Source organism: Pimephales promelas, chromosome 17 (assembly GCF_988280905.1).
Source record: "Pimephales promelas chromosome 17, fPimPro1.hap1.1, whole genome shotgun sequence".
Classification (NCBI taxonomy): domain Eukaryota; kingdom Metazoa; phylum Chordata; class Actinopteri; order Cypriniformes; family Leuciscidae; genus Pimephales; species Pimephales promelas.
In genome coordinates, this window is record NC_142785.1 from 17,448,323 (window position 1) to 17,460,405 (window position 12,083).

At 38.0% G+C, this 12,083-nt stretch overlaps 1 protein-coding gene across 1 annotated transcript in view; it reads left to right on the forward strand.

Moving 5' to 3' along the window:
• Positions 1-3,216, forward strand: part of arid5b (AT-rich interaction domain 5B) — a 126,144-nt gene extending 122,928 nt beyond the window's left edge. Inside the window, exon 10 of the mRNA XM_089122041.1 lies at positions 457-3,216. Within this exon, the coding sequence (XP_088978167.1) occupies positions 457-2,514 (2,058 nt within the window). The 3' untranslated portion in view covers positions 2,515-3,216. The remainder of the gene's footprint in view (positions 1-456) is intronic.
• Positions 3,217-12,083: the final 8,867 nt, after the last annotated feature.

Below are 12,083 nucleotides of genomic sequence, written 5' to 3' on the forward strand. Positions count from 1 at the left end.
CATCTGTCTAAAAGCTGTTAGAACTCCTCTCTCTGACTGATTATAATATCAATACTATGCTCGAAACTGAATACTGAACCCAGTCACAAGCAGACTACTCTTAAAGCTTTCAAAGGACCTTGAAACGTACTTTGAGGTATAACAGAATAATGACATGCATGTCAATTTTTCACTCATCTCTTTACCTATTCACATTGTGAATACTGCAGAAGTGAGAAAGTAGACTTGATATAGCTATAAATGTGAGCTGTATTAAAATTTATTATAGGTCAAAAAAATTCAAATATAATACAAATTCAAAATGTCTACATCTTTTAGTACATTTTCAGAGTTGTATCAACTGTGGACACATCATGTGGCTTTACTTATGTGTGGGTGTAATGGTGTTAGAGATGTATGCTTGTCAATGTTCTTAGTTTTATTGTGCCATTAAGTATTGTTTATATGTGTCTGTAGGGGATGGAGGACACGGAACAGCTCCAGGAGAAGCAGGATAGGCAACAGACCCTGGCTCTAACCCCGATGGACAGAGAAGCAAAGAGTCCTCTTACTGAAGATGAAGGTGTGCAGCTAGTAATCAAGGATGAAGATCAACCTGTGCTCCACAACACATATGAGCATGCAAATGGGAATGTTTTGCCGTCACTTCCACAAGATGATGCACCACTCAAGTCAGAGGATTGTGACGTGTTTCCTGTTGCCGCCATGCCTCTGCACCACAGTCATCCACTCCCCAACTCTCACACACCGGACCAATGGCAGCATGGGATGCTGGAATACAAGGTACCTCCAGGTGCCCTTGCAAACATTGAACAGTCTAGGCCAAAAGAGGGCCAAAACCAGGTGGGAATGGTCCTACCGACCATAAAGCAGAAACCGGTATTATCTCCTGAAATCCCACCTGAAAGGGTAGAGCCCATTAAAAAGGAAGAAGCATGCTTCAATTTGAATCCTCTCCTGTACCCTAGGGGTAATCCTGGCATCATGTCCCCATTAGCTAAGAAGAAGATGCTGTCCCAAGTCAGTGGAACAGGACTGCTTAATAATTACCCATATGGACCACCACCTCCATTGGTCAGTAGGAGGTTATCCAGCAGTAGTACAGAATACTCATCCGCTGGACAGCAGATCTCCCATGCTCCTTCCTCTACAGAGACCAACATGGTGATCAAACGACCATCAGTTATTCAGCATGCTCAGAGCTTCAAATCCAGGGGTAGTGAGGACAGGAGGTCCTCAACAGAGGGCTCTCAGAAAGATGGGTGTAGTGAGGGAGAACCAATACCCCACTCCATAAGAGAGCCTTACATTATGAGGGCCGACCCCCTTTCCAGCATGGAGAAATCTGCTGAGATGCCTCGTCCTGGCAAGGCTCCCAGCTTCCTGGGTGACTTTTACTCCTCACCACACCTACACAACCTCTGCCGACAAACTGAGCACCACCTGAGCAAGGAGCAGATAAGCAAGTATCTTAGCAGAGACATTTACCCTCGAGACTGTGAGACCGCCCAGGGTTTTCCCCCAAGTCAGCATCCCGACAATGTGGGTTTGAATTTCTGTGCCCGGCTTAGTCAGAAAGAAAAGGGACCTCCTGCAGAAAGGGTATCAGAGGAGCAACCAACTGATTTGAGTCTCCCAAAATCCTCTCCTCACAAACTGCCTCTTTCCTCATCCTCTCTCACTGGCATACCACATCCCACAATGCAACAGGACATTAAAAACTCGCCTCTCTTTCAAGCAGGCAACAGTCAGAGCTCAAGCATAGATTACCATCCCAGGGCCTGTCGTGTTCCTCCCATGACCGTGTCCTCGTCTAAAAAGGTCAACGAATCTCATTCGAAGGTTCTGGAGAAATCGCACAACGGCAGAGGAGAAGAAACCTCGAGCTACAAGATCGATGAGATGGCTCGGCCCATTCTGAGCGCGAAAAGCAGCCCACAGAATATTTGCACGGCACGGCCACTCAAAAGGAGCGTTGAGGATTTGGAGAACGGACCATCGGAGAAGAAGATCCGGGCCGTGACACCCTTGCACTGCTCGACACAAAGAGACGGCCCGGGGAAACCAAGGACGCCGGAAGCTGACAGCGAGTCCATGAAGCAAGCAGAACCGGCTCATGCGGTGCACATCAACAGTTACATTTCAGAGGGCCACAAGATCCCCTTGCACTCCCACCTATTCCAAGGGCTGTATCCAGGGACATTTGTATCTCAGGTCCAGGACATGTGCGAGAGCTTGGGCTCCCACGTCACCCCAAGTTACTCCCATCCACTGCAGTACTTGAAGAACCAGGCTGTTCTGTCACCAATCATGCCCCCCTTCGCCATTCATTCCTTAATGATGCAAAGACAGTTCCTGGCCACCAATCCCGCCCACATGTACAGGCACCAAATGGGCAACTCATACGGGGACATTCTGCACCCTGGCCTCTACCCCATGTCGGCCCTTCACCCCCAGCCAGCTTTCAGCCCCCCTCAACTCTCTTCGGTGCACCCCAGCACTAAACTTTCCTAGGTGATGCAGTCTTATATTCGCTGGCTGGTAGTGCCCAGCCCATACGTAACTCAGACTTGATGCTCCCCTCAAAATCCCATCAAGCATGGTCACACTATGTATCCAACGAATAGCGGTGTTTTATAAACGCTTTAACACGGGAGCAGTTATTTCTGTTAATTATCTTCTTGCCACTCAAGTTTATGATTTGCACATTTCTTTGAACAGGGGCCAACTGGGCTGATTGTGGCTTGTTCTCACCGCACTGTTTGAAAGTGTCAGGTGTCTTGTTCGAAAACATGTTGCCTTGGCGCAGGTGCCCAAGTGGAGATGGGTATGATGCCCACAGAGGCATCCAAAGGAAAGTCGAGTGACAAATCAGTGCAATGCAACAGTGCTATTTCAGTCCAATCTGAGAGCTCTTTTGTCTGAAACACTATCGATACGATAATGCAAGAGCTGCCTGGGTAACTGTTGGACCTTTTCACATTACTCTTGACTGTACGTTTTTTTTTTTTGTTGCTGTTGTTGTTGTTGTTGTTATTTTTTTAAATGCAACAGTGTGGTAGTTTTATATGTTTATGTTTCAATCCTACAAGGGTTAAGCAATGAGATATCACATTTGATAAAGACGCAAAAAGAGACCAGAGTATTGCAGTTCGGTGTGTTACACGGTTACATGTAAATAAAACTAAGCTTTCCTTGAAGGAATCTTAAATGTCAGTGATACATTGTGAGATAGGCTTCACAAGCTTCTTTGACCACCTCCCCTTCAGCTCCTCTCATATCCAGCCAAACTCGCTCCTGTTTAACAGAGCAATGTGGAATGCGTTTGTCAAATGTAGGATTGAGGTGCTTGTACATAACCTTCACAGACTGAACGCATTTTGTATCACGTTCACTTGCTACTGTAATCTCTGACTGCTCTGAACTGCGAAGCTATAGAGCGATTTCGGGATGGTGAAAGGATAAAATGCAGGACTACTTGAGTGTCAGAAAGTGAGTTTTGTATTTGCTGGTGTACACTTGTGATCGTTTACTCAGAGGACTTTTTTATCAGGAGATACGAAAACTGCATTTGGGGAAAAACATTTTACGAGCTCTTAGTTCAAGCACACGCAGGCTTTTCCATCATTTTCTGTTTAAGGATAGTTAACAGTTAAAATTTGTTTTAGTTATTGTTATTGAATTTTAGGTCTGTAAGTGCTGACAGCAGTCAAATTTGCGTCTGTATTAAATGAAGTGTAACACTTGCCAGAAAAGAATTTTAATTAAAATAAGCATGATTTCTTTGCACAAAAGATTTTGGGAAAGTACAGAGACATTTTGAAAAGCAACACAGTGCTCTTAGGGGTAATCAAATTTTTTTTTCTTTTTTTTTTTTTTTGATGTATTAGTAGAAACTAAACTTCAAGAAATGTATTTACTCCAACAATGTTTGGAGTAACGCTCAAGGTTGCTATGTAACATTTTGTAATGAGTAATAAACAGTTTTATAACTTAATAGAAGAAAACGGTTCATCCACGTATGTTTTCACACTATTTGCAAAGATATTGTATGTTTTGAACACAAATACTATCCAAACTAAATGGATAATTCACCCAAAAGTGAACATTCTGTCACCATTTAATCACCATCATGTTGTTCCAATCAGTATACGTTTTTTTTTTGTTTTTTTTTTTTTTTCTGTCCTGTCGAACGTAGAAGATATTTTGTCTTTGAAATGTGAGGTCCAGTGTGGGAAATAATATGGGAAAGAACATTGTGCACATTCTTCAAAATATATAATTTTGTGTTTCACAGTAGAAAGAAAGTCATAGATGTTATTCTCCTTGGGGCTTATATGATAAAATTTTAATTTTAGAGTGAACTACTCCTTTAAATGAATGCACTAAACCTATTTCTCTGCCCTACTTTCAAGCTTTATACCATAACCATTGGCTAGAACTAAAGGGGACAGTACTGGATACTACTATCCATTAAACAATGTTTTAGAAAAGTATTTTTGTTATATACATGTATGCAGATAAAGTTTATATATAGAGAGTGACCACGTAGAAATCTCACACTTTCTTGGTACAGTGCTCAAACACTTATTGCAAAGGCACTAGGACACATCTGCTCTAGTTTACCCTGTTCATTATAAATGTAATGAGCACTGGGAATTTTGTGGCCCCATAATTAGACTGTTTGTCAAGAGCACTTAAAGTGTCTCTTTCAGTGTAAGATTGTCACAGCCAGCTGCGTGTTGGAGGTTAGAGTTCAAACTTGACTGTTCAGACTTCACAAATCTGGCCTGAATCTTTTAGCTAACAAGAATGCATTTTTGCTGTAAGGTTAAACACTGGTCCATTTAAAGCCTTTGCCACTGTGTTTTACCACATGATATGTATATATATGATTAAAATAGCAGCAGTGGACCAAATTAGACTCTGTATAGTTAACAACTTCATGTTTCATGAGGCTTTTTAATAGATGCCACTATAATAGCGTACTTGTCCCACTTTAAAAATAGTCGTAGGATTAAAAACCATCAAGTTGACTGTGGCTAAACAAAAGTTTTTGTACCGCTTAAAACACTTACTAATAAATATTTTTAGGAGAACAAGCTCACCATGACACAACTGCTCTTCATTAAGATATAAAATACACTCCAAATGTTTTCCACGTTTTTAATACCTCATCTAGTGGTTGAATTAAATGTATGGTGAGAGAAGCAACAACATAATTACAGACTACTGTAACTTTGGCTTTGTGGAGCCCAGAAAAACTCAGTGAGTAAATCTTGCTGGTAACATGTAAAGATATTGTTGGATGATGCTGTGGCCAACTTCCATTTGGGAATGTAATTTGGAATTGGGGGGGGGGGGGGGGGTAGGGCACATGATTATAAGAATAGCGCTGGTCCCGACAACCCCAAACGTCCACATGAGGCAAAGTGCCATTAAGTGTTTCTCAAACTCGCTCCGACACAATCGGCTGTTGACTCAGAAGGAAAGGGCATCTGACGCCATCTCTGTATCCTGCCTTTAAATGTTTCTGTGATTAAAATACACATTTGGTTCAAAATGTGGAAAGCCTTGGCTGTACCACAAATTGTTTCCACACTGGAACATTTACATTCATACACACGTCCTATTGAACCACAAATAACTTGATACATTTATTTTTGATTGTCTATTTGTATTTCCAATCTAAAAAAACTGACACTTACCAACATTGTAACCAATTACATTGATGTTTCAGTTTTTAGTTAGTGTTACAACAAATACTTTACTGCGGACACCTTATAAAATCTATACAAATCAATTGAATCTGAAATCCTTCATTAAATGTGTGTTCATAATCTTCCGCAAGTGCTGATCCAAGAGGATTCAGTCTGTGTAACTGAAACATTAAAGTCTAATCCATCAAAACATTAAAACATAAATAAATCATTAAACCAAATGTGCACATAAACCTCTGTATACATAAAGTACATGCATATAAAGACAAATGACTTGTGCATGTTCAGACTCACCAGTAAAAAATGAAAGGCAAGTGCATAGAGTAAATGTGTACAGTAGAATGCCAAATAAGAATCCAATAAACAAAGAATCATCAGTTTGCTGCTTATCTTTTGCTGAGCTTGAGCAGAGCGCCCCCTGCCAGCCAGATGATAACACCGCCACTATACAGGCAGAAGGCATACTAGAAGCCTAAACACTTCACAGCTAAAACTGGGCCATTTTTTACATTGGTTAAACTGAATAACAGCTGAATGACAACAATTAAAAATGTATTGTTAAATTGTTATATTTAAATTAATTTTGGGGGGGGGGCATGGGTTTTTTTGTTTTTCACAATTCACTATGATTGCAGGGGTACAAGACATCCATTTATACTTTTATTACCAGCCCAATAACTACAGAATGGAGGCAGTTCATTGTTTGCCTGAGCTGTCCTCTCAGCAGCTGTGTTCTGGTAACCTGCTGGCCTGTGCGCACTATAAAGCCAACTATTCATCTGTTCTGCCCACTACTAAACAATGCTTCACTTTGCCATTGTCTTTTTCAAGCCCTGATCCATGGGCTCTGTGAATCATAGATCCATATGGATTCAAAAGCTTTGCATACAACTCATAAGGTTGAATGTAGTTTATAAAGTTGAAGATAAGGATGGTTAGGTATACTATATTGACAGATTAATTAACTAGACAGAATTATTGGCTACCCAATATCTAAACTTCTCAAGACAACCCAAAATAGACTTCGAATGGAAATTACCATCACATTTCAATGGAAAAGGTGGTGTGTTATTGTGAAATCAATTTCATTTCAATTCAAAAAACTTTATTATCTATCAACCAGTGATGGAAAATTGTCTTTGGTTAAAAAGGCTAACATATACACATACAAACACATACATCACAATTTAAAAAATTGTTACAAAGTAAAAAAGCAGGCCTGCCTTATACTAGGCTCAGCATATACTACAACATCATATGCAACTTGATGATTTGCATAATTTGCGAACAGCAAACGATAAAACAAAACAATAAAACAGACAGCCTTTTAACCCTCAGTCGCATAAACACGTGACCCACGTGACGAAATAATGTGTTTATGGGAAAAAAGAAAAAAAAAATGGAAGTTTATATCAGGGAAATATAAAAGGGCCTAAAACAGAACCTTGGGTAACCTCATATCGGTGATGGGGCCTATAAGCAGAAGTTCCTATTATTAATAGACAATATTCCAGTTTTAAAGGTCCCCTGACGTGGAGTTATATTATTATTTTGTAATGTTAAGTTGGTCTCCCTTATAATGTCGTAATACTGTATGTCCCTTATATAGTCATAATTTAGAAATAAAAGGCAATTTTCCTAGCCTGATTTTAGCCTCTGATTTAAACACTCTGTTTGAAGGGGCGTGTCTGCTGTGGGATTCAGTGTAGCCAGCCACTGCTGTGATTGGCTGACATGCTTGCCAATCAAAGCTATTTCAAATCTCTAAGCTATTTCTCTTGGAAAAACTCAAATCGCGCTCTCGCGTTCGTACTTCCTCATTTTCTCATGGGCGGGCAAAGCAGAGAAAGGGGAGGTAACTTTTCCTCGTTATGATGTAATAACGAAGAGATTCAAGATCAGTGCGTCTGAGCTGCAGAGAAGAAAAAAATAGCCAAAGCTCGGTTTACACCGATTGAAAATTCTAGACACGAGGGGACCAAACAGGCTAGGGGAACTAATATTAATGGTAAAATACCTCAGAAAGTGAAAATTTCATGTCAGAGAGGACCTTTAAGATTGGGCATAAACGTTATCAATGCTTTATAGATTCCAGAAAAATAGAATGACAAGCATGTAAAATGCAGTCTGTTTGACTTAACAAAACTACAATGGTAGAACTACCAATAAAATTGCAATATTAATATATCACTGTACACTTACGGAGTGGCAAACAGTTATGTTAAATTAAAAAGTAGAGTAAAAACATCTTTATGGTGGGGCTGCTTCTGAAACACCATTTGTTTGGCTTTTTGGCTTGTAAAATAAACTACTTATAAATCTGTTCGAGTTCTCCAAATATTGACTCAGATCAACCACAGGAAAACCACCAGTCAAAAAGTCGCCAAGGAAAGAATAACCTTTTAGTAAACGCTCATGTATTTTGCACAAAATGCTAAAAGGCATATTATTCCTATAATGGAGGATTGGGGGACAATCGAAAACACAGATTTTATATTTTACTTTTCTTAATCTTCCTATTTTTATATACTTACTGCGATTTGTTTTTGAAATATGAAGAGGTCTATTTGAACTCATAAAAACATTAATTTCCCACCATCCATGATCTTTTGTCTTGATAATCAGGGATTATCATGACAAATTTTGATTATAATCTGATCCGATTATGATTCACGATTGCTCTCAATTTCCTTTAATTCTTAAGGACGTGTAATGTTAATGCAACAGTTGTCAATACTGTAAATGCCATTATTGATGCAATTGAGCTGAGCTTCAGTCTTAGCAGTGAAAATGTACTATAGCCCTCTGGCAAAATCACTAGAATTCATATTTTAAAACATTATTTAGGAAAAAAAAGAGAGAAAAAAGGCTAAATGAAGCAGTGTGTTTAATTTTAACACGGTTTTGATTCTAACCAACCAATGCTGCATGATTGATGCTGGTAAAATATTTATCCCATAAAGAAACAACTCTGCACAGCTGGCTATGGTAGCGAGCCAGCGGTTTCAACCTTGGGTCAAAGTCAGAACATTCACTTCTCTGTCCAGCTGCTGAAATGTTGCTCTGTTGGAGGATATGTGTAGGATATTTCACTTTATTTTGCCACTTTTTAAAAAGCGTAATCTTTATAAGCCACTACCCATACCAGAATTACCAATACACTTCTTTCTTTGACAGAAGGTTTCTTTTCACTCGTGTTTTTAAAAAGATGTTATGGTGCCAAACTGTTAATGGGTTAACAGAAAGTTTCCGTACTATATATGGTGAATAACTGTGATAGATCAAACCATACAGTTTACAGTAAAAAAACGTAAAAAGTTTTTGGACGTGAAACAAATCACTGTATAATTTACAGTGAAAAAAATTAAATTGACATTCCTACAATTCCCCACTTCACATTTGATGTATTGTTTCTAGTTTTTTTTATATATATATATATATATATATATATATATATATATATATATATATATATATATATATATATATATATATATATATAAATTATGTACATTATAGGGTTTTACGTTATTGTTGTTAAATTAATGTTTATTGCATTTTTAAAATTTGTTACGTGTTACTATGATGGTGTTTAGTGTTGAATGAGACTGAATGAGACTGTGCTTCAGTATTATTAACTTTCTCAACTTTCTTATTATTAACTTTCTTAATGTTATGAGCTTTAATTTAATTTTACTCTAATCACCACTGTGATTGGTTGTTGTCGTCAGTACCTCAATATGTCGGTGAATTAACATTATATCTGGTTTACAGTGGTTGAGGAGATCCCCCCCATATGAAGCGCTTTGAGTGTCTAGAAAAGCGCTATATAAATGTAATGAATTATTATTATTATCATAATTATTATTAATTTAAGTCTGTAAAATCTAAAATGTTGCTACTGTATTTGTTACAGTAAACATCTGGCAACCACAGCTGCCGTTTTTTTTTTTTATTGGAAATGTATTTACATTGGAGACTGGAAAAACATTTTACTAAAGTACTCATTTATTTACGCTACCATTCAAAAGTTTGGGATCAGAATTATTTATTAATTGAAGAAATTAATACTTTTATTCAGCCAGAAAACGTTCAATTGATCAAAAGCGAGAGTGAATATTGAATTTACATTCAATATTTCTATTTTAAATAAATGCTGCTCTTTTAAACTTTCTATTCATCAAAGAATCCAGAACAAAAATAACATTATCACGATTTCCACAAAAATATTGAAGCGGCACAACTGTTTTCAACATTGATGATGATTAGAAAAGTTTCTGAAGGATCATGTGACACTGAATACTGGGATTGCTAAAAATCCAGCTTTGATACCACAGGATTTACTCCTTTTACAGTTACATTATATTTTAAAATATATTAGATTACAATAAACTTATTTTATATTGCAATAATATTTCACATAATTGCTATTTTTACTGTATTTTTAAGCAAATGAATGCAGCCTTGATGAGCCTAAAATTTTGATTTTGAACATATTGACTTCCAGTTTAACTATGCAAAAATGGACTGTATAGTGGGTAGCAGCTTTATGCAAGTCCTGAATGTGCAGCAGCCTACAATGGGACATGGACATGGGAGCAGACTGACTACAGAGCTGTTTTTGAATCATTAGGAAAAGAGGACAGACAGGGAAAGCTGGATTGATGGCTCTGCCTCGGAAGAGGCTCGGGTCTAATTAAACAAGCTTTAGGAGATGCATTCATCAGTCAGCGAGTGTCTTACCTGCTGATTCAGGATCCTTCACCAGTCTTCCTGATAAGAGAAATGACACTAGGACCCACGACTTGCTGCCTGATTGTGATTTCACTTTTTTTTTATTTTAAATAGTGTGTAATGTTGCTGTTGGTGCATGAACAGTATCTGCAAAGTTGCAGGGCTGAAAATTCAGTGTAAGCAGAGATATCGTCTTTTAAAAATCAGGAAGTATATTGCCTACAAAAACGACTCGATTGGGACTACAGCTGGGTTATGGTACATCACTAACCCACACATTTGCATCAACCCCTCCCTCTGGAATATGCAGAAAAGGGCATGCGCATATTTCGTGTGTTGTGTTCACCCAGCTGTCAGGTCTTCTGTGTTCGAGCTTCCCACGGACGCTGTACTTCGTCAACAATGGATACAATTTCTGTTTGATTATGTTCCTGAAAGTGACGATCGTAATCTAGCTCTCTGTGCTGCGCATTTTACGAAAGACAGCTTCCAGAATCTCCACGAATTCAACACCGGATTCAACAAGAAACTGTTACTAAAACATGAAGCAGTTCCAACTTTAAAACCAGAGGCAGCAGTTGTTGGACCACAACCTGTAAGTAGGCTAAGACTTCATCATTTTAAATGTATTTGCATGTATAATTCCAGACGTAGCCTTGTGTTTTTTATTTTTTTTACAAATGCCAGCCCTGGCTTCATAGGCTACTAGTTATGCTATTTTGTGTCTACGATAAACGTGTACTAACATTATGGACCTGAATTTTGTATAAGTAGGCCTAACGTTGTAAATGTATTTGTCATGTATATATGCTTTATGACGTTATTATCGATTTGATCAAGAACGTAAACTAACGCCGACTCTGTTTGTGTTTAACATTAGCAAGTCAGTTGCTATTGTTGCCAGTCAGATGCTATTGTGTTAAACAAACTATATATATGTATAAATTTAAAAAAATGTAGCAAATTATCATTCAGAAACGTTTAGTAAGAGCCGTGTGTGGTGAGTTTCTGTGTACTCTCTTCATCGCCACTTTCTCGGTCTGATTCTGCCTCAAACTGATACTGCAGTTCGACACCATTATTTACATCTGGACCGGAGCTCATGACATGCACGTTTCGCTTGTAAAGGTAATGGGCGTTAACCTTCCGGACAACGTGAGCGACAGTTTAGCCAATCACAACACACCGGGCCAAACTAACCAATCTGTGAGTGTTGAGTGAGATTTGTCACATGAAAGAGTAAACCCATCACCCCCAACACTCTCTTATTTAAAAAACAAAATAGAGGCATAATTCTTTATAATATAATAACACCAAAAAAAAAAAAATACAACCTGAAAGGATTTAGACACATTTATATAAAGGTTGGGAAAGCTATTTAAAAATTGTAGCAACAGTAGCTTTGAACAAAGTAGTCAGACTTTTCTTTGAATTCTTTAGGAATTAAAATTACAATATTTTTTGTACACTTCAGAATCCAGAAAATAAAACAGATAACACAGAATAAGTAAATATGAAATATATATATACATAAATAAACCCGCATGTAAACATAATTCATAGGGCCCCTATTATTGTTCAAAAAAAAAAAAAGTTATATTGTTGAAGTTTAATGAATTAAATTCCTCG